Source organism: Dipodomys ordii, unplaced genomic scaffold (assembly GCF_000151885.1).
Source record: "Dipodomys ordii isolate 6190 unplaced genomic scaffold, Dord_2.0 Scaffold38, whole genome shotgun sequence".
Taxonomy (NCBI): Eukaryota; Metazoa; Chordata; class Mammalia; order Rodentia; family Heteromyidae; genus Dipodomys; species Dipodomys ordii.
Window position 1 is genome coordinate 3842501 of NW_012267254.1, and position 27511 is coordinate 3870011.

Sequence of the window (27511 nt, forward strand, 5' to 3'; positions counted from 1 at the left end):
CTCTCTCTCTCTCTCTCTCTCTCTCTCTCTCTCACACACACACACACACACACACACACACACACACACATAAAACTTGAAAACAAAACAAAAGCTCTCAACTTTTATAGATAGTGGAATTAAGGTTGATTACTTATGAACTTTGGAACACTATATATAGACTATTAAGTTTGTTTTTTTTTAATTACCCATGGCTAAATAAACTGTGAGACAAAAAAGAATTTGAGATGTTACAAATATTATTCTTTTAATTTTTTTCAACCACTTAAAATTGCAACAAAAAAAACCCCTCCAGATTTCTAGCTATGCAAAAACAGGACTATTTCAAAATTGGCCTAGGGACCCTGGCTTTTGAATCTATACCCCAGAGCATTTAGCTTCTGAGCCCTGAACCAGGAGTGAATGTCTTGCGATCCTTGAACTTCTTAAGATCATGTATGATATTTTGTGCATATAGGAGTTTTTCTATGGGTATGAATGTTCTGTCCTTTTCACCTGATTCTCAGAAAAGTCTCAGGCTCATAAAAAGAAGTTTGTAGCCACTGTTCTGAAGACATTTAAGGAATTTTCAGAGGCATATCCCAAGTGACTATAGTTCCTAGGCCTATGTAAGCCACCAAAAACTCATAGAGATTCCTATCTTAAGAGGTAATACGACTAGAGAAATCGACTTTATTAAAGTCAGTGCTCTTCATCACTCTTACTGTTGTGTAAAACTCAGAAAGAGGAGGATCCATACCTCTGATTCTGGGAGGGTAATCTTTGTTAAATTTTAAATATTTAGTAAATAGTTTCCATTCAGATTTACATGTTTTAAAGACATTATTTAAATACTAAATATACTGACTACTTCAGGCTATAAAGAGATATGAAATTCAATGTACTAAGAATATTGTTTTAAGGCTTGAGTGTATAGCTCAGCAGTACAGCTTGTACTTTGCATGCATGAAGCCTTGGGTTCTATTCCCAGCACCATAAAAACAACAAGGATTAACACACAGATAGGTTCATGTTAGCTCAATTGACATGAAGAGCCGTGATATAGATAGAAGTGGGATTAAGTTGCTTATTGAAGTTGAATGTATAAATTTGCAGGCTGCTTCACTTAACCCATAGCTGTTAGTCAAAGCTAAGCCTTTGAGTGTTCAAATTTGTGAAATGGAATAGTTACCCTGAGGCAGAGGTGACAGTAAGAAAACAGAAATGTCTATTTGAAAATAAGTCAGCACTCAAGAGCTCCTCCCTCTGCCCCTGGGCTGTGAGCGAAAGAACTTTCTTTTTAATAAATAGTATCATAGAGTGAAATTTATACTCATGGAAGAAAAGGTTATAAAAGGTGCAGTAATAATTTTAAAATTGAAAGACCGCACTGTATAAAAAGATCTAAACATTTTCAACAAGTCGCTCACATTTTTTTATATAGTGATTATTTACAGCTTTTGTTGATACACTTGGAACACATAAAAGACTTAAATAGATGTATTTTCCAAAGAAAGCAAAGTTGTCCCAAACATTTTCCTTGCTGAGTCACTCATAAAATGAAAAGAAAAAAAAAACTACAGAAGTGTAGAGCTATCATAAAAAGAGGTTTGGTTACAGGTTCCTTGACCTTAAATATTAATCACTAATTAAATGAAAGTGAATTTTTAGTGATTAATGATTTTATTTCATTCTAGAAAATCCACCCATGTCCGGTTTTTGTTTCAGTTCAATAGTTAATAGATGTAATGGATGATGCTTTTCCAGTTTTAGGAAGAAAAACAAAAGCATGTAGGAGAATGCAAATTGTGACTTTAATGAGAAAATTACCACAAAAGTGAGCAAACAAAAAGTAAAACAAAGACTACCACATGTGGAGTTTTTACCATCAGAGATTCTTGATTTTGAAAATGACTGAATCACCGAATTAGTAAAGTCCTCCTTGTTGTTGAAGCATGCCTGGGTAACTGTCTCCAAGAGATTTCCTTCTTATTAAATCAAATAATGTCACATCAGCTAATTCCTAGGGTTTTGTATCTCATTCAATGTGAACTTTGACACGTTCCTTTTATATCAGAAGTCTTATTTGGTTGGATAAGCCCTCAGCTATTTGTCCTCACACTTAATTCCCCTCCTTGGAGGACTCTATGGCACCATTGTTGTACTTCCCTCTTAAGCTCTTAGCTATGGTGTCTTTTCAATTTGCCCTTGGTGAATCTTATGAATTTTTTGTGGCCAGGATCTTTCTGTCCTTCCTACCATATGAATGAAACAATTTGGTAAGTCCTCCTAAGATGGAATGGTAAGGAAGGAGGCACTTCCATGTAAGTCAAATTTAACTTATAATAATGGCCTTTTGGGAAATGCTCTACTGGTAAAAATTTGAAGTCATTTTGGAGGGTGGGGAAGGGCATATGTGTTGCTCCTTCCAGGCTCCACAGGCTCCTGTTCTTTCTGCATTTAGAGCAATTGCTATTAATCAGATTTTCCATGTATGGGCTCTGTATGACAATGCAGTGCCCTTATGGTGTTTCTAGTGAAAGACACAAAAAGAAAATGAAAGAACACACAAGATCAGTAATACACAGTGAAACACTAACCTTATTGAGTCACTACCAAAATATTCATTCATCATTTATTAACCTGTTAGCATTTATTTTTCAAACTTACCACACATATTTACAAAGTCATTCACTAAATCTTGGGTGCTCTGGGGGAGACAGAGAGCTATGAAAGAAATGATAATAACCACATGGAGAAGATAACAGGCTCCAATGGAATGATCTGGAAACCAGAAGGGTAACGTTATGTGGTAACAGATAATAAAGGCCTTGCACCTATCAAGTTCTTTGAATCTAGGATTTTTAAAGACAGATAAATCAGTAATAGCCCTTTGAATTTCTAAGGATTTATTTACAAGCTATTTTGTAGATTGAGCACCATACAATCCTGTTATCTTATCTTTTCTAGCCCTACAGTAATCCCTCTAGCATTTTAAGGGCCTCCATTTGAACTGCATCATCTGGTCCCTAGATAAAGACAAGTCTGGACAAGTCAGGTTCCCTTGTGAAATAGGACCTCTAGTTTTAAAAGAAAGAATATACAATAATGACCATGCCAATCTCATTTTAGGGTATATGGCAAGAAGTTGTTAAAGTACTCACTTTCTCCAATCTACTGTTTTCTTTCCCAACTCCTTGCTACTGTCATAAATGTCGGTGGACCAAGAGAAGTTGGAAGATCAGAATTTAGCAGTATAAGCAACCTTAGAGCATAGCATTGTTGGTGGGGAAGAAGAGAAAGGCTGCAAAAGGAAGGGGACTCTCTTAAAGTCCACTTGCAAGACCATGCTTCTGTGAGGAAACGAGAGATGGTCTACTTATGTGCCATCATTGGCACATTGTTCCGTATAAAGGGCAAGTACTAGAAAGAGCACATCAGAAAGAGTGAGATTTCATTCAGCTAATTCAGGAAAGGTAAAACTCAAGTGGCCTGTTTTATCATCTTACCAAGAAATTTGTTACTGAAAAAGAATGTTTTTAATACTGACTATAATAGTGTAACTCCTTAGAAAAGCAAAATCAAAGCTCAACAAAATAAGTGCCAAGTAGTGGGTACTTTCAAGGGATGTGATAAGTCCAAGGGGAAAGGGATAGATGACTGAAGAGTAGAAGGGAAGGGAGAATGTAGTCATGAATTCAGTGTATAGACTGAAAAATTAAGAAAGGAAAGGGTAAGTTGGAATGGATGGGTAAGAATGTTGAAAGGGGTGACATTAGTATTCATTATCTGCTTTGTTAAATGGCAACTCCTTTGTAGAAGCACATAAAGATATTAAATAATAATAGTAATAATGACTCCAAATAAATCATGCAAAAAAATTAGTGGCATAACTGAGGCTTAAGAAATTCTAGTATTTGGGGCTGGGAAGGTGGCTCAGTGGTCGAGTACTTGCCTTGCATGCATGAAACCGTGGGTTTGAGTCCTCAGCACCACATAAACAGAAAAACCTTGAAGAGGCGCTCAAGTGGTAGAATGCCAGCTTTGAGCTGAAGAGCTGAGGGACGTGCCCAGGCCCAGTGTTCAGCCCCACGACCAACCCTCCCCCCCTCAAAAAAAATTCTAGTATTTCTACAGGAATATCTTCTTGTGTCAAAATATAAAAATATGTTCATCTCTAACCGTTTTTTTTTGTCTCTCACTCTTTTTTAAACATACAGACTTCTTTTCCTATGAATCCATCACTTGCAGCTAATCCATCGATGGCTATCAATCCTTACATACCTCATCCTGGAATGAGCCTGATTCCTGCTGAACTGTTACCAAATACACCTGTTCTGATTTCTGGAAATCCAGCTCTTGCATTGTCAGGAGTTACTGCCCACAAACCAATACGTTCAGATAAATTGGAGGTAACTGTGAAGAACTATGTAAATACTGAAAGATGGATTTAACCTTATGGAAAAAGTACCATTTTTTTCAGAGCCTAATGTGTTGAATGTTTTAAATAAGTACACCTAATTTTTTTTTCCTACTGCAGTTAGACCTTGTTAGGAAGTGCACAGATTCAGCTACACAGTAGACCGGTGAATATTGTAAGTGCACTTCACCATAAACTTTGCAGTAGCACAGGGTGTGTGGGTAGAAATGCTCCTCTACTCAAGCACCAGGTGTAAAGAATAGGATTATTGTTTTTTTTTTTTTTTACTGTGTCTCTACTTGGTAGAGTAGTAAACTGAAAAAAAATCTCTGAGGGGCTGGGAAGGTGGCTCAGTGGTAGAGCGCTTGCCTTGCATGCATGAGGCCCTGGGTTCGATTCCTCAGCACCACATAAGCAAAAAGCCGGAAGTGGCGCTGTGGCTCAAGTGGTAGAGCACTAGCCTTGAGCTGAAGAGCTAAGGGACAGCGCCCAAGCCCAGAGTTCAGGCCCCACGACTGGACCCCCAAAAAAAAAATCTCTGAATCTAACTCCATATGATTACAGAATTTAAAGCTACATGAACATAGGATGTAAATGAATATCATGTCTAACATATGCTGCATAGTAAATATCCCATGATACCTAAAGAACCTAAAAGAAATTTCATTTATTGAAGTCCTTCCATTTTTTTCCCCTTAATTGTCATTCTTTGAAACAAGTTGATTTCTTAGTCTTCTCCATTGGCAGCCCATTAAATGCCTGGCCATTAATTGTAATGGAATCTGATTATACATGTAACTCATTCATGGTTCACAAATTGGCAGTGTGAACCTCTTAGTTCCTTACTATGTGATAAAGACTCACCTTAGACCTTATAAAAATCTAATTACATCTGAGTCTGTGTATTAGCTGGAGAGTTAAAATTGGTTTTAAACATCACTTTTAAGTAGTTTTATGTCAATGGAAGGCAAACTAACACACTTTGCAAAGAATGAAAGTTTTTTTGTTTGTTGTTATTTTTTTGCCAGTCCTGAGATTTGAACTCAGGGCCTAGGTGCGGTCCCTGAGCCTGTTTGTGCTTAAGACTAGTGTTTTACCACTTGAGCCACAGCGCCACTGCTGGCTTTTTCTGCATAGTTTATTGGAGATAAGAGTGGCATGGACTTTTCTGCTCAAGCTGTCTTTGAACCACAATCCTCAGATCTCAGCCTGATTAGCTAGAATTATAGGTATGAGACTGGTGCCTGGTTAAGAATGGAAGTTTGTACCTCGGAATAGACATTGTCACCAGGTGCCAGTAGCTCACACCTATAAACCTAGCTACTGAGGAGGCTGAGGTCTGACACAACTGAGGTTCAACATCAGCTGGAGCCCAGATTTGAAAGTGCATGAGAATCTTATGTCCAATTAACCACCAAAAAATAGAGCCAGAAGTGGAGCTATGCCTGAAGTGGTAGAGCAGCAACCTTGCACAACAACAACAACAAATAGCTAAAGGACAGCACCTAGTCCCTGAGTTCAAACCCCAGTACCGGCATCAAAACAACAGAAAAGAAAAAAAAAAGCAATGATCTTTGTTTCTATCTTACCGTGACTATGACTTTGTGCATTATCCTTCCACCTTTATAGAAGTTTCCTGAAAAAATATCTAAATGTGTATATCAAGTAAAAGAAAGCAAAGTAAATAAAAGCCAACTTGTAGTAATCATTGTGATGTATGTGGGTGTCGCTTCCTCTTTAAGGTTTGCCGTGAGTTTCAGCGTGGAAATTGTACTCGTGGGGAGAGTGAGTGCCGCTATGCACACCCTACAGATGCTTCCATGATTGAAGTGACTGATAACACTGTGACGATCTGCATGGATTACATTAAAGGTCGATGCTCCCGTGAGAAGTGCAAGTACTTTCATCCTCCTCCACACTTGCAAGCCAGACTTAAGGCAGCTCACTACCAGATGAACCATTCTGCTGCCAATGCAATGGTAAGAGCAGGCTAGACTTGCGGGCTCTTTCTTGTGTGTGTGTGTGTGTGTGTGTGTGTGTGTGTGTGTGTGTGTGTGTGTAGGGGATATATTATTAATTTCTGTACCCATAATGTTGGATATCCTTGAGTGGGTCCTAACTATGAATAGTCCAGGTCCTAAGCTAGAAAAGAGAAAAATCTCTTTTTACTAAGATGTTTCTAAAGATAATTGTTTAAAAGCTTTATTTGAACCTACTGTACTTTTCTAACACTTTCAGAGCCAGGGTAAATTACGTAATTTAAACAGTAAATTATTTTGAGTGCTTTTTGTAGTCTAACTACTCTTTAATAGTGGAGCAAGGCAGAAAGTTGTGTCTTGACTCCGTGACCACAGTCATGAGCATTTAGCTGCTCACGTCCTCAATGCCTTAAAAACACAATGCTTTAAAGATGGGGATGAGGCACTTCCCAGTTCCCAAAGGTCAGGGTTATCTTTCCTTTCTGGAGGCATGGTGTCAACAAACAGGAGGACCAAGGCTGAAGCCTGGGTCATAGCTAGGGGGAGATTTTTGACGTGACTAGAGGAACATATTTGGCTTTTGAGTTGCTGTAGCAAGTCCGTTTCAGGGGAAAGGTAGTCCTACTTAATAACATTGGAAGGTAGGAAGCAGGAGAAAATATTTGTCTAGCATTGTCATGTGATAGATTGAGAAATCAGAATTAGAGTTACTCAAATGAGTCACAGTGATGAATTATTTTGCTGTGCTGTTTGCTGCTTGTGTCTTTTGTTATCTCGAACTTATATCATGTCGTAGAGTAGAACAAATCCAATCAAAGAAAAAGAAAAAAAACTCTGAGGAAACTACATGGTCCCTAACTATGGAAATAAAAGCCCCTATATAACTCCAGAGCCCAGAAAATTGCCGTATGAGTCATCTCCCATTCTTATGGCGTTGCTACTTCCATCAAGCAGCTCTTGCCTTTGCAAGAGAGAGAGGAATTTCTTTGAAAATGTCCCGACTAAGAGAATTTTTCTCATGCTGAGGTGAAATTCATCTTTTTTTTCTTTTTTTTTTATTGTGAAAATACCGTACAGAGGGGTTACAATTACACGGGCAAGGTAATGAGTACATTTCTTATCAAGCATTGTAGCCTCCTCCTTTGTTTACCCTTCCCATCTCTTCCCATCCTCACCCCGGCCCCCCACCCAATCCACCCAATCCTCCCCGCACCCCCCCCACAAAGTTGTAAAGTTTGTTTTTTGACATAATGACTTGTACATCTCATTGTTGCAATGGGTCCACCTGTATCCCTATTTAAACCATTTATTTTTTCCCTTCCCCTCCACAAATTATACCGACATCAAATACTGTGAAAATCTTGCTACCACTGGAACTTCACAGAATAAGTCAGCCCTATCTCACCAAAGAGGCACTTTTCATGTCTCTTCTCTAAGCCAAAAACTTCAAAATTTTCTAGTTTTTCGGCTTTTGTTATTTTTTAAGGTAGACACTTGTTTTCTGGAGCTGACGTAGATTATGATTCTCCAACTTTCCACTTCCCACATAGCTGGGATGGCAGGTAACTTACCACTGTGCCAAGCTTTTTTGTTTTAGATGGTTTCTCATGGATATTTTTGCCATAGCTGGGCTTAAACTACAAATTTCCCAGTCTCTAGCTCCTGAGTAGCGAGGATTAGAGATGTTAGTCATCACAACCAGTGCATTGGCCCATTTCTTAGGATGTGAGTGCATTTGGTGGAGCAGGATGTTACATTTGGGCTTCCCATTTCTATTAAGAGAGCTCAATATTATACTAGCTCTTGATGGATACTTATGGATGTTGATATAAAATTTCTTCCTGAGTAATAGAGCGTAAGTGCTGTAAGGTCAAGTTGACCCATAGGAAAGAGATTAAAGTAAGACTAAATGAAAGAGTGATTCATCAAGAAATTTAATATTTCTGTATTTCTGAGGAATCAGTGTACGTATGCTTTTTAAAAAACGTTTTTACTGTAGCTCCGATTGACATTGCAGAGAGCAGCTTGTAGGCAGTAAATAAAAGAAGACCTAAAGGGCTGACATTTATTTCATCCAACCTCTCATACCTTTTTTGTTTTTGCAAGTTAGAGAGTCTGTGAGGCTACCATGACCCTAATCAATGTTAATAAGAGAAATATTTAATAACAATATTTAATAACATCACCCATTCGGAACTGGCAACTAACCTATCCAGCAATGCAAGAAAATAAATAAAAATTTAAAAAGTACTACTTTATGCGGATCTACCAGACAAATGTGCACCTGGGTCTTTCCTGTATCTGTAGATTACTCAGTGATAGAAGTTGGGTTCAGACGATCACACCATTATCATAACTTTCTAGAGAAAGCGACATCTTTCATTACATCATAAGGAAAAATCTTTTAAATAACCAGAAATATAGTCTCCTAACTCACTCTGTTAAAAATCCTCAGCAAAGCTATTTTCTCTTAATAGTGAGAAAAGGCATTTGGAATAATAAATTATACTTTGCAGCTTATGATTTTAATCCTGACCTTTGTCTCATCTGGTTCTCTCACATACATTTGGAAATTATACATCTCTAAAGCTACTTGGTTTATTTTTGTCTGGCTTTTTTAAGTTCATTTTTTGTTTATTTGTTACTGAAGACTCAAACCCAGGGCCTCATGCATGCTAAGCAAGCACTCTACCATTAAGCCACATTCCCAGCTCTTGTCTGACTTTTTAAGAAAGAAAATAAACTAATAAAAAAGCAAACATGTCCAACTATGTGCATCAACAGCAGAATCCCCAAAACAACATAGAGATATCTTTGGACTTTCACTATCTCTGTGAATAAGGAGGTCATAACATGGCCCTTTTTGGCACATGGAAGGTTAGTTGCTCAATACAAGTGTTCCTGTCTCCTTAAGAATTTGGAGCATGTCTAATTGTATTGCTGGAACATGTTTTTAAAGTACTGCACAATTTGCTGAGAGAAAAAAAAGTAATGTTAAACTTCTTCAACAAATCTAGTCTAGGGGCAGATTTAAAAACTGGGATTTTGAAAGGACATCAGACATGAAAGAAGGGTTTAAAATGCTGCTATATTTTAGGATTAAACATCACAGGAATTTAACAAAGTAAATAGTGTATACTGAAATGTTGAGTAAGCCACTATAAATAAGAACTACATATATTTTGCCTAATTGGGTGAGGTGGAGAATGGGAAAGGACTGATTTATTTGCTTTTTCCTTGCATGTGTTAGGAGATAAACAGCTGTAAGATTTGAACTTGAGGTCTTTGTATAAATTAGATTTTGTTTTATGAGGCTACAGTACCAGACTACCAACATCTGTTTTCTCATCTATATACTGTTTTATCATCTATAATCTCCTAGAGCCATACTGGAATTTTAACTAGCAAAAAAAAATCTTTCCTGCTATTTGCTTCTACTAATCTCATTTCTGTAGATTAATAGATGAGCATTTTCTGAGATGTCCATTGTAATGATAATTCATTTCCTGTCACGTCCTATCCAAAATGAGGTCTAAATTAGTGATGTTGAAATGCTTGTTTTGTTTTGTATTTCTATTTTCTGTTTTAAACTATTCATCCAGTGAAGCTAGCTCCTAGCTTCTGCAGCTGGTAAGCTCGCTGGCTGGCCATGGCTTATTGAATGTGGAGGATGACAGGGCTGTGCCTTCCATAGTTTGCACTTGCTTGGGTGTTTGTTCTTCTTTTTTGTCTTTTAATACATCCTTCCTTTCCAGGCCCTACAGAATGGTACACTTCAAATGATGCCAAAAAGATCGGGCCTTGAGAAGAACAATGGTGTCACTCCGGTGTTTACTCCCAATGTTTATCACTGCCAGCAGACTCTGACTAACATGCATTTCCCTCAGCAGGCATTTATCCCCACAGGTGAGAACAATTCTCGTCACTGTAAGTTTAGTGATGTGCATGAATACACTGTGAAGCAGCTTCCACGGGCCTTTATGGGAAGACAGTCTGCATATATTTTGATTAGAAATAAAAGTAAGACAAGATCTGCTAGTCTCTGGAACATCTTATTGCTCTAATATTCTGAAAATTAGGCTTATGCCCTCAAATGGGGAATGTATTAATGGGTTTTGTTTCTTTGCAGTGTTTCTTATTTTTTGCTTCTTTAAGATTGATTCATGTAGGTTGGTCTCAACTAATTCCTTGACTCTTAGGCTTTCATACACAGTGATCTGTCTAAAAAAAAAAGATCAGCCACCTAAAAAAAAATCTGTGGCTCTAGAGGCTCCATAACTATGATATACCCAAGGTAGTTATTATCAAACTACCTTAAACTTATAGTAAGGATAATATAAAAGAAATAGTTCAGCCCCTATTTCTGGAACCTGGTCATATAAAAATACAGCAGTTTATTGTTACATTTTTTTAAATTCTTTATTCTTTTGTTGGTTGTGGGGCTTGAACTCTGGGCCTAGGCACTGTCTCTGAGCTCTTCAGCTCAAGGCAAGCTCTCTACCACTTGAGCCACAGCGCCACTTCTGATTTTCTGGAGGTTAATTGGAGATAAGAGTGTCATAGACTTTCCTGGCTGGGCTGGCTTTGAAACATAATCCTCAGATCTCAGCCTCCTGAGTAGCTAGGATTACAGGCTTGAGCCACTGGCACCCGGCTTATTGTTATATTTTTTATATATTGCAACATATTTGATGCTACCTCCTCCATTTACCTAAAATTAATAGCATGAAAGTTTCACAGCAAGTGGAACAGAAAATTTTAAATCATTTTTGTCCAAATATATATGTTCAACATACATATTTATGTTTAACATATATTTTATGTTCAAATGTATGAAGAAAAATAATTCCCTCCCAGTGGGTTATACTCTAAGTATAAAGACTTCTGCAGTGACTCAACTGCTAGAGCAGATACATAGTAAGTGAGAAGGCCAGAGTTCAAACCCCAGTACAACCAAAAAAGTAAAATGACAAAACATTTAATAATGTCTTAGTAACAAATTGAAAACACCAACCACTGGAAATATTTTTTTGCCAGACTCCTAAATGTCTCAGTTTAGAAACCATTAGTAAATGAAAATAACATCTGCTTTGAAGATTAATTTAGAAAGCATTGTTGACTATATAAAAATTCTAAAGACCTAATATTGTTTACTTGGACTTAGGAAAACATTGATTACTATAATTAATAAATTAAACAGATAATTTTGAAGGAACCCATTAAAAATGTCTTTAGGGCTGGGAATGTGGCTCACTGGTAGAGTGCTTGCCTTGCATGCATGAGGCCCTGGGTTCGATTCCTCAGCACCACATAAGCATAAAAGGCCAGAAGTGGCACTGTGGCTCAAGTGGTAGAACGCTAGCCTTGAGCTGCAGAGCCAAGGGACAGTGCCCAGGCCCAGAGTTCAGGCCCACAAAAGTCTTTAATTACTGAGTATGACAACTCTTCAGGATGTCATGTCAGTTCCACAATTTTTACATGCTTGTATAACAGTTTCTGAGGAGGAAAATAGTTATTTTGTACATGAGCACATCACTTATAAGAACCACACATATCTAATGATTTGGCCATTTTAGCCAGACCTGAGAGAAGCTATGTAATGTCCATGAAGTAAAAGAGAAAACCAGGACGTGTTAGTTACTTTATTCCTAGCTTTTTCCCCCTTAAAATAACAATGATAATATACTTACACATTAGATGTATCTACTTTGGCTGCTTCTAGTTTGACTCATAGCTATAAAATGAATCTGGTGGCCTAGATATGTAGCCAAAGGGACTGAATGTGAAAATTTGCATTATTCATTCTAGTTTTTCTCGACCTGATTTGAAATTACAAATTAGTCCTGATTAGTAATTAGACTGAGACTTCTTTTTGCCAGATTTAACCAATAAGAAATTGAGATTTACAAGCAAAAATGTTAGAAAAATCCCTTTCTCCTTATTAATAGATAAAAACCTGTTTGAGAGCTCTTTTTTTATAAAAATAGAAAGCCCACTGCAATATACTCATAGTCAACGAGATGTTAATAGATCAATTCAATAAATAGAAAGATAGGCACATAATATTTTGAAAAGAATATGTGAAAAAAATTAAACTTTCGGCCAGGTGCCAGTGGCTCATACCTGTAATCCTATCTGCTTAGGAGGCTGAGAACTGAGGATCGGGGTTCAAAGCCAGCCCAGGCAGGAAAGTCAGTGAGACTCTTATCTCCAATAAACCACCAGAAAACTGGAAGTAGATCTGTGGCTCAAGTGGTAGAGTGCTTGCCTTGAGCTGAAGAGCTCAGGGACAGTACCCAGGCCCAGAGTTCAAGCCCCTCAACTGGCCAAAACAAAAACAAAAACATCTCTCCTAACTTTTATGATAAGAATTATTGATAATGTATTTGTCCAAAATAAATATGAGATCTAAGTGAAGCAGTTCTTTTAAAGAAAGTTTATCTTTTTTGCCTAAGAATCCAAGAATTACTTTGATTACCTGGGCCTATGATCTCAAAGCTTATCTGTAATTATAAGTGTGGGAGATTATTGGGATCGCATGTGCTAATTAATTGATATTGCAAAAAAAATCTTTCTAGTTAAAATTCACTTCTGTCTATAAAGCCTTAATAATGAAATCTTTCTTTTCTTTACCTTCCACGCTTTTCTGCATGGTGTACAGGGCCAATACTGTGCATGGCACCCGCTTCAAGTTTTGGTAGGTTTTCTACAAAAATTCTCAACTTGTTCTAATCTGAAAAAAAATGTGTTTTTTCTACTGTGACTATGAAAGAGATGAGTGATTGAATGATGTGACTGGGCATTTGCTGTGAATTTAAGGTTTAATATGTGTCTTATGTTTTATGTTTTTGCCACTGTGACCAAATACTAACCCGGTCAGTTCTCTATGTTAACCCAAAATAACAATTAACATATTTATTTTTTTTTACATTGTAAAACTGGGCAGTTTTGTCATACATACAATTTTTAAAGCAGAAAAATTTCAAATGTACAATTGATACAGTACAGTGAAACAATCCCTCCCCCCCAAAAAAAATCTTTTTTTTATGCTGGTCCTGGGGCTTGAACTCAGGGCCTACGCACTATCCCAGAGCTCTTTTTGGTGACCAATAGTGCCCTACCACTTGAGCCACAGCTCCACTTCCAGTTTTCGGGAGTTAACTGGAGGTAAGAGTCTTATAGACTTTAATGCACAGACTGGCTTCAAAGTGAAAAAATCCTTAGAGTTTAGCTTTCTGCGTAAGTAGGATTACAGGTATAACACACCAGCACTTGGACCAAAAATTATCATTATGATCCAAACCATTAAGTACATAGATGATTGCAGTAAAAACTACAGCATTCTGCAATGTTCTGGAATGAATTCTGTAGTGTTCTAGGATGAAGCACCATCTTAGGCAACAAGGTTATTTCAAAGTGACACTTTGTTATGTGGATTTTAACAACTAATTATATACAGTTGGCCACTAATACAATATGATAGCCATCCAAAAGCCATTTTGTACATCAATAATACCAAAGAGGATGAGATGGTAACTGGAGGTGTCCATACCTCTTGCAGTCCTCTTGGGCACCAGGGACAGATCAGGAGAAGATAGCTTTGCTTGTTTCAGGGAGAGGTAGTATTACTCTATACTACCCTACCATCTCATATCAACCCAGTTATTTCCATATCCTTTTTGAGGCTTTGCAACACCTTGACCCCCACTCCATTGGACTATAGTCATTACAGAGCCCAAAAGACACTGACAAGGCTTAATGGGAAAAAACAAAAACAAAAGATCAAAATGATCACACACAAGCAGTGGTCATAAGCACAAGATCTGAACTCTAGCCTCTGTTATTGAGGATTAGCTGTCCCCTGTATTTCTATTGATACCAATAAGAACATTTTATGTATATGGTTAGAAGAACAGACTTCTGCAAGCTTGAGAAACATGTCCCTATGTTAATATTTTGTGACCTGTTTTCTTGGCATTGCTTCCATGTCGTTTTCCTTTCAGAACTCTGCTTAGGAATGCAATTGCATGCTTTAGCATTGTTGCTTCTTGCACAGTTGCTGTGCTCCCAGTGGGGGAAACAAGTGTTTTGGGAATTGGCATGCAAGACAAATAAGGAATAACTACACATAATAGGTAACCAGAGGTGGCCAGAAAGGGTAACTGAAGAGTTTATCTTTATCCCCCTTTGGGATATATATTTTTTTTTTTTGGGTCCGGTCGTGGGGCCTGAACTCTGGGCCTGGGCGCTGTCCCTCAGCTCTTCAGCTCAAGGCTAGTGCTCTACCACTTGAGCCACAGCGCCACTTCTGGCTTTTTTCTTTTTTGCTTATGTGGTGCTGAGGAATCGAACCCAGGGCCTCAGGCATGCAAGGCAAGCGCTCTACCACTGAGCCACCTTCCCAGACCTGGGATATATTTTTTTATTTCTATGAATTTGTATATTTTTATTTTCTTCTTTTGGCTGGCCATTCCCTTTCTCAGTAGACTTTTCAGACAATCTGAATTTACTTGATGTGGACTGGATAAATGATGATGATAGATAGATAGAGAGAGAGAGAGCGAGAGAGATAGGGAGGCTGGGAAGAGATGTGAAGGGTAAACAAAGGAGGAGGCTGCAATGCTTGATAAGAAATGTACTCATTATCTTGCCCATGTAATTGTAACCCCTCTGTACAGTATGTTCACAAAAAATTAAAATTAAAATTAAAAAAGAGATAGATAGATGATAGATATAGATTTATACCTATACATTACATATATATGTGCATATATATGTATGTATGTATATATATATATATATATATATGTTTGCCATTCCTACATGAATTCTCTAGTAGGCTTTCTAGAATAAGCTGGACAGTATCCAAAGCCTTCAAAATGAGATAGAAACTAGTAAAGTCAAATAAAAATCCTGAAAGAGATTTTGCAAGTACTAGTCAATGTAGCTCTAATGTTTGCTGTGAAGACAAGATTTATTATGAAGTACCTCATGTATCAGTTTGGAAAAAGCCAGTTTCCAAGAAGCTTAGTAGAGGTATACTTCAATACCCATTCTCATAGTCCTATCCATAGTCTTTGTATCTGTTCCCCTGCCACAAATCCACCAATCAACCAACCATTCTTTTTGCATGCAGATGAGGTAAGTCTATATAAAACTTGCCCCTTTTGACCTGCACATCTACTGGCAGCACTCATGCCCGTAAGTCAGAGACCCCAAACACTAACTCCCAATTCCCTAATGCACATCCAAATGTGCAGCCCCAGTTACTTGCTTGTTTATCACACTTTAGATAAATAGCTCTAGTAATAGGGAATTTTTACATGCATTCATTATAACCCCTTGTAAAAATCTGGCCTTTTGAGTCAATTGTGTGATTCTGCTCAAAAATGTAGCAAAATGTTGACAATGGCTCCATTTTCCTTAATGATACCTATAATTCAATTTCCCCTTTTCTCTTTTTAAATTTCCCCTCATTCCATGCTGGGTTGCTTGATGCTGACTCTGATTGCATGTTGCGCTCGGATGTATCCATCATGATGATGTCTCGTGGCTTGTGGCTGTGATACCTACCACATCCCATTCCATCCTACATGTCATGGTTGTGTAACTGCACCACCACCCTCCTGTGTGTTGCTTCCATGGTTTCCTACTGAAGTGCCCATGATGCACGGTGCTACACCTACCACTGTGTCTGCAGCAACAACATCTGCCACCAGCGTGCCCTACGTTGCAACAACTACAGGCAATCAGGTTTGCTCATTTATTTCCCCTGTTCAGACCTAGATACCTACAACACATTAGTCAGGCATGATATATACTTTGTGCATTGGTGAACCCAGGAGTCTGTATACTTATATGTTTCTGGAGCAATCGTTACATTGCAATTTTTCTTTGTGTGTGTGTACACATAGAGTACTCTGTGTGCTTTGTTCTTCAACATGAGACTATAATCAGTAGTACTGTAGTCATTTTTGACTTGGTAAAAAACGTTCACTCTTGTTATTCTCTATCCAATTATTGGCTACCACACCAATCCTCAAATGTATATATTATATGAACTATTTCTTCAATATTTTCTCATTGGCTAAGGCAATTTGATTTTTTTCCTTGCCATCTTCAATTGTTGTGTTTGAACTTTAACTTAGTGCAATCATCATGTTACTTTTAGATCCACTAGAATGAAAGCAAAGATATCAGATTTCTTTCAAAGGCACGGATATCCTTATCTTTATCCAGTGATTACATCAGAAGTTCCTTCTCATGCAGACATAAAATGTGTTTATATTGTTTTTCAGGCAGGGTGACTGGCAAGTTGTAAGTTAGGGTTGAGTCCTGAAATTGTAAGGCAATGTACACAATAGTTATTGGATAATGTTATAAGAGTTCTGCCTTATTACAGTGATAACCACGCCCACAGAATGCAAGTTTCACTGCTATTTAAATTATAAATTATAACCACGATAACTGTGAAACACATATAGCATTCATGTATTGGGGAACAAACCACATTCTAATCTGTGCCTTTCAAAATTAACTATTAATGGCAATAGTTAAGAAGCCTAAAATTTTCTGTGAAATTCATGACGGTTATTGACTCCTATGCCCAAGCAGGGAACAGAATTGCAGAATTCTTTCAGGAAACTATTTTAATCTAAAATCTTTTTTACTACTATAGATGCCCCAATTATCACTAGATGAACTGAATAGCAGCATGTTTGTTTCACAGATGTAGAAGTTACCAGTAGAACAGTAAGTTTCTTTAAGTATTAATATAAGTAGTATTTGTAGGTTAAATCTTTTATTTAAATGCAGAATTGTATTTGCTAAAGCTTTCAATAAATGTTGTCATTAAAAGACCTCAGGACTAAACATTCTAACATTTTCAAATGAAAATGTGAGAATAAATATGAAAATTTCTTAATATGGAAATGACAGCTGGTACTATATTTTCCCAATGAGCTTACAAACCTGGAAATGTTTTCCTATTTTTCAAGGGATAGGTTTCATTAGCCAAAGGCACAGGTCATTTTTGTTTGAATTCTCTAACATTTTTTCATAGCTTCATTTTGTTGCTGTAGTTATTGTTTCAGGAAAACAAAGTAATTTTGTCAGCATTTGAGTGACATGATTATCTTAATGACAGTTTGTAGTGTGCTTCTCCTATAACATTATAGAAAACAGTGCTATCCAGTGCACTGTAGTGTTGCTTCCATGAAAGCCAAGCAGAATTGCTCCAGCTGTTTTGGATTTTGAGTGATATCATTTAGTAATTTAATCACTATTTTTCCTAAGAATTCTTTTTTTTTAATTTTTGTAGTGCTTGGATTCCCTCCTCACCCTCTTTTACCCTCAATCTCCTCTTGGCCCATAGTAACACACACTTTAAACTTGAGCAATTATTCTTTTGGAACATGATTTCTGAAAGCACTGAAGAGTCCTAGTTTTGGGACTTAACAAGCATACCAGCTCTGCTGGTATGTTGCAGTCATTCATCATGGAAATGTTGAAGTTCTCTCACCTGTGGTATCATTTGCTTGACCAAGGTAGCAGGCATGCTCTCTACTGGACAAATTCCCCAGTTCCCAGCTCATCTTTTTATGCTGCCAGGATGCCCAGTCCTGGAACAGTAACTTTTTGAAAATGCCCAGAGCTGACTATACAGTAAATAGGCCCACTCTCTATCATAAGGAATGTATTTAAAAGACATAGAGTAACTGAAAGGAGCTATAAATTGTCATCATTTGGGCTAGTGGCAACTTGGGAAAAAGTACCTGTTGGCTTTGTCAACGCTTGCACCATTCTTATAGGCTGCTATATAACAAGGCAAACAAAAGTCAAATATAATTAACCTTTCCACAAGATATATTTGGGCAATGTTTGGCAGAATATATATTGTTGATATATAACAGGCATTGGAAATGTCTCTGAAGGTCAAAAAAATGTGATTTGGTGCAATTCTCTATACTTTATTTGGGCTATTAGAATGTAACTGTAAAGCATTCAGATAAAAAAATGTAATGTTTATTCAACACTGGCATTTTTCAAAGGGTTTGATATCAAACACATACTCTCAATATATGCCTGTTGAAGAAGATGAACACTGATGTTGGGTGTTCTGCAGAAAATTTTAAGTATCACATAGATAATGCCATTAATTAAAAAAAGTACTTCTCTATGTTAGCCCTCAATGGGCGTTTCCTACCAATCATCAGTAGCCATTTGACACTTGGGAGATCATTTGCAGCAGCCCAGTTTACACAGATGTAGAATCAGAAATTCAGAGGGGGAAATATCTTGGCATAGTTCACTCACAGAACTGGAATAAGAACCACCTCCTGCCTCCTAGTTTGAAAACCCTTAAATATGTTTCATTCTTTCTTTTTTCCCTTTCAGTTGAAGTTCTGAACAGCAGAGTTATGGAGTATCGGAATCTTTCCATGAGAACATCCATATGGCCTTTCTATATATATTCTCATGTGTCTTCTTCCACCAACACAACAATAAACATGGTGCAGTCAATATATTAAACAAAGCATATCAGCCAGCCAAAAAAAAACATATAAAAATAAAGCGTCAAGAATCAATGGAGATGTTAAAAGAAAATACCAATACAAAACCAGTAACTATGAATTCTCTGATATGAATTAGCTATCATATTTGAATTAGCAGATAGAATACAGCCCTAACATTCTGTGATTTTCCAATTACCATTATGCTAAGTGAATTTCCACAGTGGGCTTACTATGTGCATTCATGATGGATGTCTGTTTTTGAAGTGTTATCTTACTATTTTGTTTACAGGATAGTTTATTGGGTTGATCTAGAAATAACAAATATTCAGTATCATTTTCTTTATTATTACATTGTATTGTCTTGGAATGTGTTTAGTTGTTGCATACCATAGTGTTTTGCTGTATATTGTGGTGTTTGAGTTCAACTAAAATGTTACTAGTAAAGAACAGAAGTGTGTGTAGTTGTAAAACATGGCAGGTTCATGTTAATATGCTTTATTTAGAATATTTCTGTAGGTTTCTTGGGACATAGATTTAAAGGGCTTCATTTTGAGTGTGCATAAACATTTGTGTGCATAATTGTACTCTCTGATCTAACTTTGCTGATTTCCATAAATTGACTAAATTTTTGGCAAGGGAAAAATAATTACCTATAAAAAGTAGGAAGCTTATTAAAACATTAAACCTCTAATCACTCCTTAAATAACTTGAAAATAGAATATACACTTTTTATGAATTTCTCCCCATTTGTACTAAAAAATTATGTACTCATTACCTTTTTTTGTATCCCAAGAATCCTATTTCCTAAGTTGAGTGTCTAAAAGCAAGCCATTTGTCATCTTCAGCTGAGAAATTGGCAGTTGATGGCTTAAAGGTATGCTAATTGCAGGTTAAAAAATCAAACAAAGAGATGGGGGCATGGGGATAGTTTTTACATACTGGCAGAAGGTGTGTAAAACCATTGCAAAGTAACCTTCTGAGCAAGTGACATTTTCCAAATGTGAATGGCTCATGCTCTTTAGAATACTCTTTGAATAATAAGTAAGATGCAATCTAGCAAAAGTCAGTCCAGGTGAAAGAGAATTGGTTCCAAATGAGGCCCTTCGTCTCCAAATGGCCAATCTTCTCTATTGATCACTGAGGGAGTCTGAGCACAGGTTTGAGAAATGGTAGGGTCAAGGGGCCAGGGAGGCATTTAAAATTGCTCTTTGAATGATGAAAAAGAACTAGAAGAAATTTCTGCAGTTGTCCTTAGCATTAGTTTTTCTGAGTTTCCAATTTTGTTAAACACATCAGTGAAAGAGCAAGTGCCTGTGATTCATGGCAAGCGTGTCCCTGCCCACACTTGAACATCTGCAGACTTCTTTCTAAAAGCTTCATAGTTTTTGCTTGGATTCATTATTCTTTATATGAGTTTCACCACCAAGGTGAGATGAATTCTTATTACTAATTCTTATGACATAATTATACCTGTGTCAAACAGCAATCAATTTCTGTAGCATATAGCCTACCTCCTCCAGTCTACTCAGTTATTAAAATTATTATTATTATTATTATTACAGTGGTGGGATGATGCAGTTTGCACCAACTTAGATCAATGTAATATGTTCTTCTAAATGTATATTCTCCCACTGAAAAGTATACAATCATCAAAATTGAAATTAATAGATATATATGTATGCCTACATATGCACATATATGAAGAGTTGATTTTCTTATTCAAAAAATGACAAGAGAAAATCTTTAGGATACTGTCAGCTAGTAGGTTTAAATTTATGAACAGTGGTGTTGACAAAGATTTTTCACTGATAAAACTGAGACCTAGAAAGTTCCACAACCATTGGGAGACCTTGTTGCGCTGTAGAACATAGAGCAGTCTGGCTTAGAATACAAAAGAGCAGAATCCCCCCGGTGGTTGGAATCCTACTGATCTTAACGATCAATGCAAACCTTGCTCTATCAATGGTTTGTAAACAGTCTTGCTTGTATTGAGTCACACTGTCTGTCCTCTGTTGGTTAACAGTGTTTCCTGGAATTCAGGACTTTCCTTTTTCCCTGTAGACTCCTTGAACCACTTCCTTTCTGTTTGCTAGAATCTTAATATTTCTAGAGAAGCAGCGTATGCCTTTTAAAAAAATGCCTTGTGTATGGAACTGAGTTTTGCATAATCTGTGCCTGGGCCTCTCCCGAAGGGCAGATTTGAACACATGAGTCCAGGAGGGATTTACCTGAGCTAGTCTGGATCCATTTCTTACTGGAGATGGGGATGGTGTTTTGGTGCAAAATGAATTTTTGCATAGTTTGACATTTTGAAGCAACATACTATCTCATTTAACTTTTTAATCTTTTGGCAAAGATATAGATAGATGATAAACCTAGAGTATACCTTAGTGCTTTAAGCACTGGAAGACATTAATAATGACTTATTTTTAAGAAGAGATTTAGTGAGGGGCATTCAGGGTAGTTGGATTTTCGGTGCCATGATTTTATAGATTGTTGGCATATTGAAAGTTGCTGTGCAAATGAATATAAAGAAAGCAAGCTCAAAGCCCTAAAGTTTTGATCAAATTCAAGAGTTTTGAGGAAAATGTTATTCTAAGATAGCACTCTTTAAGCTAGTTGTGCAATGACTTATTCAAATCACCTTTATTCAAGAAAAGACAAGACCAATAAGTAAGTCATTAGACTATAAAATTCCAGTTAAAAAACAAGTCACAAAACTAATCAGTGACTCTAAATGAAAATATACCTAATGAACTGTAAATATTAAAATTCTAATCATTTGTGATTTTTACTTAATATTTTATAAGCTTTGTATTTTACAAGGTCCTCTATTTTTAGTTATCCCAAATTATTGTGTTTGTCCATTTATCTCAGCATTTTGCAAAAAAGAATATGCAAGTGTTGAACTATGGACTAAGCAGTCATATATACAGGGAAAAAAAACTGAGAGATATCTTTTAAGAAGGTTTTAGTAGTTTCAATGTTTTACAAAAACACTATGTAACCACAACATGAGTATATTTTAAAGAGGGACTGAATTTGAAATAAATGGATTCATAAAATTTCTATTTAAATACAGTATTTACTTTTGCAGTTGGAACATGATTCCAAAACCAGCTGTTGCATTTCATTTCACTTTGCTAGATTATTCTTTAATTGGCAGTTAATCATGAAATCTATCTTCTCTGTCCTCCATCTATCTTCATCTGTTTCTGAACATGCCATTAAGTGTTGCCCTGTATCACTAGACTGTGTCCACTAATGGAAGACCTCAGTTTACCTATTCTCTGGTTTGAGAAAAAGTCAGCACCACGTCTCCTGCTATCAGCAGGAACCAAATGAAATTAATTTTTACAGCTAGAATTAATTTTTCACATCATGACCAGTAAGCAAAGTGGTGTTTGAATAAGAAACAAAGTTTACATTACATTTGATGAATTAAGAGAGAAAGTGCAAGTACTATTTGGAATGCTGTTTGGATCTTTTCCTCCCTCTTGGGAGCATGTCCATAATGATGTTTTTAGGTAAAGCTCAGATAGACTTTCTGAGAGCTTATGGGGTAGGCTGTGGTGTACACAATCATTACTACATTCTCCTTTTTCTCATACATTTCATATACAATGAAACAAAAAATAAAATTAGGAGGGAAATCTGATTTCCCATTTCTAATGAATAGATACCATAAGATAGTGGATCAGTGCCTATTGAAGGTCATAGAATATATAGTATATAGAAGAGTATAGCCACTTTTCCCCCTGAAAGTTAGTTGATAGCCGAATCAAACTATAAATATTATGACATGTAAACTCTGAGCACCAACTTATTATCTGATGTTGTGTGTTCCTTTTTCTTATTGTTAGTTTTTAAGGTTTTGTTTTATTATTTTTATATTGCTAAGTAACCAATGGATTTAAGTTTGAAGAAGTGTTAGAGAAATCTTACATTTTAGTACATGTATTCAGATCATTTAGACACTAACGCATGCAAGATGTAGGTTATAGTTAATAACTACTATTGGAAACTCACAGTTTAAGAACACATTTAATGTTATACAAATAATACTTGTCAATGAATTATATTTAGCTGTTGCTTTGGCAACAAAACCACAACATGGCTACCTTTAGACATTTGTGTGTCTGTGTGAAACTTTTATCTGTAAACTATATGTGTGGTTTGTGACAGTATGAACCTGTAGAAGATACAGCTCAAAACTCAGAAAACAGATATGGTGATTTTTTTTTAAAAAGAGTTTTAGGTCCCCTGTGAAAGCTAAATTTGTGTCCTCCTGTGACTTTTTGGTCAAAAATTTTATAGTGTACGGATTCTAGAGTCAGGCCTTATAGTTTATAGAATCTGTTGTATAAACAGGGTTATTCCACAGTATTTTGAACTCAAACATACCCATAGCATAGATAAAATATTACCTGACCCTTTTCTTATAACTTTGTTCAAAATTACCTATTCATATGGCATATGTGTAGTTGTAAAAAAAAGTATTTTGTAGAATTACATCCAAAAATATATGTAAGGATCAAAGGATGATAAAAACATTGTAAAATGATCTCATATTTGTGAAACCATAAGTAAGGATACTGTGGATTAACCCCTTAACAGTGTTTATGAGACATATGCTGCAGTTACCTGATTGTCTCAGTTAGGGTGCGAATGTGTGAGACACACCTTTTTTGCACTTATGTACATAGTCCATGAAAGCAATCCTTGGAGCTTGTTTTTAAACATAAGAACTCTGTGATAATAGTGGAAAAGTAAGTGAGAGAGTGCTTTCTAAGGCTTAGAAAAGGAGGCAATTTTCCTCTAAGACTTAGCAAAAGCAAGGAGTTGCATTGCTATTGTGGAGGCCTTCCTCTTGGCTACAGCTAACCAAAAGGAAGTTTGGGAACAGCATCGCGTTACAACATGGAACCAGAGAAGAAGTATGTCTTTTAGCAAGATCAGTAGCAAAGACTGATTGCTTTAGAAAATTAATCCCCACTATAAGCATGCATCCAACACACACACACACACACACACACACACACAGACACACACACACAGACACACACACACGGTAGGTTTTGGCAAAGGTTTTGTATCAATGATTCTAAGCTAGTGAAATACCATTTAAATTGTGAGATGTTCTCATTAAAGTCAATCACATTTCCCCCTTCAATAAAACATATTGCTCTATGCATCAGCTTATCATGGCAATCAGTTAGCATGTATTTAAGTGGCAAATGGTTTGTGCTGATCTCTGTTCCTCCTTTAAGATGCAGAAGCTCAAAGTGAAGTGGCAAATATTGAAAGATGTCACTTACAGTTAAGTATGGCCAATCCAGAGTAGTTTATTCCCTTCAATAAAGCAAACCATGCTCCTGGAATGACATTAGAAATAGCATTATTTACATTCTACCTGTTCAGTAGTAGCTGTTTTCTGACCTACCTTTAGCAGATTACTAACTACTTCATTGTACCACTTCAGCCTCCCAATGTTTTGTCTGAATGAAGCAGAAGAGAACCAGACAAAATCTTGCATAACACAAGAGTTGGAAGCAAATGTTTCAGTCTAACCATCTTTTCCAGTTTTACCTGCACTCCACCTACAGATAGCCATAGAATTTTCTTTTCATTCCCAGGCAATGAGGCCTAGGAAAAGTCTAAGTTAGAAAGATTAACAATGTATCACCATAGGTGCTTTGAGTCCTTCATATCTTGAGGCTGGTAGCTCTTGCCATGTACAAGGAACCCATCCTGGGACTAGGGGACTTGGTAATGAGACATTGCTACACAGTTTTGCTAGCTTTCACTCCAGAGTCAGAAAATTAGGGCTGCAGCTCTCCCCACACAAGAACCTGGGTTCCAGCCCTAGCACCAAAACAAGAAGAGAGAGAGAAAAGCCAAAGCCAGAAAACAATCCAAGCCTTATAGTTATCCAATAGCTCAGGACCAATTGGCTAGAAATTTCGTTCCTCCTTCAGTTCATAATCATTTAGACTCAGTCTGACAATCTGATTAGCCTTTCCATTGATATAAAATAGAATATATATACACACACTATATATATATGTATACAATATATATAATATGTATATTGTATATATATATATATGTATTTGTACATAGCAACTTCAAACTGCAGCCTTATCACGAGCATAATTTTATGTTGTCATTTCATTACAAAGCTGTAAGCCACATAAAATTTTTTCATAAGGTCAATAGAGAGATGAAACATTTTTGCATGAGTGTATGTGCATGGGACCAGGGATGGAACCCAGGACCTTGCATTTGGTAGACATGTGCTCTACCACTGAGATAAGATTTTTAAGTCAGAAAGAATCATTTGTAAAACATTAGAAAGATCCCAAAGCATCACAAAAGAACTTCAAGGAATTGGTGCCATTGATGTGCATGCTGTGTCATACTCTTTAAAGCTAAAACACAGTGCCTGTTTAAATAGGCAAAAGAAGTTACAAAATGAAATGTAAACAATGTGTTTAACTGAGGCCACAAAAATGACCTCTATTAGGATATAGGCTGATCAATTCCATTCCCAGCCTCTCTATTTGTTCTGAACTGTAAGGAAATTAATACTCAAAAGTGGATTCTCCCTGAGAACTTTTGTGCATACGTAGAAACCATCCTCAATTTTGTTATACCTGAAAGGAAAAAAATATATCACTCCAAACTTAGCACTCTTTGCAGATATTGAAAGAATTCTCACTAGTCACCTTCTACATCATACTATTTTTTTAAATACCTCTGTAATAAGACACAAAAAGCCTACTACTAAGTAGACTCTTTTCCTCCCAACACACAACCTAAAGATAGAACTGTCATAGAACTGCATGGTTTTGAAACTTTATTCATTATGCAAATACTATTTGTGGACGATAGAAACCAAATTATTTTGCTGCTGTGTCTTTTTTGTCTTAGTAGTTGAGAGAATGATATACCACTATTGTATCATTTCTGTTTCCTTTTTTATTATGGTTGCTGATTTAATTATTAGAAAATGAGCCAATTGTTACCATGTTTCAAATCATAGCCATTTAAAATAAGTAGGTTTTGGAGGAAATGGAGCATGTTTGTTTTGAGGAGGTCTCTCTTTGTATTGCCTGGGCTAGTCTTGAACTCATGAGCTCAAGCAAGCTAATCCTCTCACCTGAAGTAAGTGGTAGATTGTGCCCATCTATAAATTAATTTTTTAATTAAAGTTACATTAAGTGTAAACATTTCAAGGGTGAACTTTATGCAATCATCTAACAACAATTTCGAATGTAGAAAATGGCAGTTTAAAAATACCTAAAGTTGGTCTGGAAGAATAGCTCAGTGGTAGAGTACCTACCTAGCAAGTGTGAGGTCCTGAATTCAAATTGTTCAATGGAAAAAAAGAACAAACAAAAATACCTAAAATTAGAAAATAATTACCCTGTTACAATATATATTTGAAGAATCGAAATACTTAAAAATAAAAACTATGCTCATAATATTTTGCCTTCAAAATGCAATAGCTCATTCCCTCAACTGCAGATCATTGCCTTTTTGTTTTTTGCTGTTGTAGTGTTATAGTGCTTGTTTATGTTTATGTTTAGAAATATGCATCATGTAACCCATTTTAGTATGCTACTTCTTTATTTTTTGTTCTTTTAATAAAGTGTGAAAATTCCTTGGTTATGTCTTTCATTTTTTATGAATCCATATTCACACAGAAGTTCATAGAGCATCTATGTCTGAGAATATCTGTTCTAATAATAATGCTAATATAAAATTTAAATTTGTGATTTGGCTCAATGTCAGATTGCATAAACAGGAAATTTATTTCCAAATATCTTCAGTATTTTGAATTCTATAGATAACATACCTTTTGTGTTAGCTGTGTTATTCCTGTAAGATTGGAGTGGCTAACACAAGAGAGACACATAGGAAAAGAAAAGTTTTTAAGATCATGCTTGCTGATTTCAACTGTGCCTCAGAAAACCTAAGGCCTAGTGAGAGATAAATTTTTAGAAGTTTGTTTATGCCAGTTACTCCTTTCTATTTTGCACCTTCAATGTAACACATGAAGCTGAAGCTATTTATTTCCTTCTTTAGATGGACATAAATGGTTTCAGGACAATGAAGTGTATGGGTTTCCACACTAGAATGGTTTCTGTTACTCAAACCTGCTTATCTCCAAAAACGGCATAGGAATGAAATGGGAATCCTTTTGTTTTGCTTTGTTTTTTATTTGGTTGTGTGGCTTGAACTCAGGGGCTAGAGGCTGTCCCTGAGCTCTTTTGCTCAAGGCTAGCACTCTACCACTTTGAGCCACAGTGCCACTTCCACTTCATATGTGGTTAATTGGAGATAAGAATCTCACCAACGTTTCTGAGTGGGCTGACTTCGAACCACAATCCTCAGATCTCATCACCCTGAGTAGGATTACAGGTGTGAGCCACTGGTACTTGGCTGGGAATCTTTTTGGGGGGGCCAGTTCTGGGGCTTGACCTCATGGCTTGGATACTATCCTTGAGCTTCTTTTTGCTCAAGGCTAGCACTCTACCACTTGAGCCACAGCGCCACTTCTGGCTTTTTCTTCTTATGTGGTACTGAGGAATCAAACCCAGGAATTCATACAT

General features: G+C 36.5%; 1 protein-coding gene across 3 annotated transcripts in view; it reads left to right on the top strand.

Moving 5' to 3' along the window:
• Mbnl3 (muscleblind-like splicing regulator 3) overlaps positions 1 to 26563 on the top strand; it is a 67528-nt gene extending 40965 nt beyond the window's left edge. The window contains exons 3-9 of one of the 3 annotated variants that reach the window (XM_013018142.1): positions 4200 to 4391; positions 6142 to 6378; positions 10134 to 10284; positions 13040 to 13075; positions 16037 to 16131; positions 17057 to 17130; positions 18775 to 26563. In XM_013018142.1, coding sequence (XP_012873596.1) covers positions 4200 to 4391; positions 6142 to 6378; positions 10134 to 10284; positions 13040 to 13075; positions 16037 to 16131; positions 17057 to 17113 — 768 coding nt within the window. In that variant the 3' untranslated portion in view covers positions 17114 to 17130; positions 18775 to 26563. The remainder of the gene's footprint in view (positions 1 to 4199; positions 4392 to 6141; positions 6379 to 10133; positions 10285 to 13039; positions 13076 to 16036; positions 16132 to 17056; positions 17131 to 18774) is intronic. The other 2 variants (XM_013018143.1, XM_013018144.1) reach the window with 2 other exon arrangements.
• The last annotated feature ends 948 nt before the right edge of the window (positions 26564 to 27511 follow it).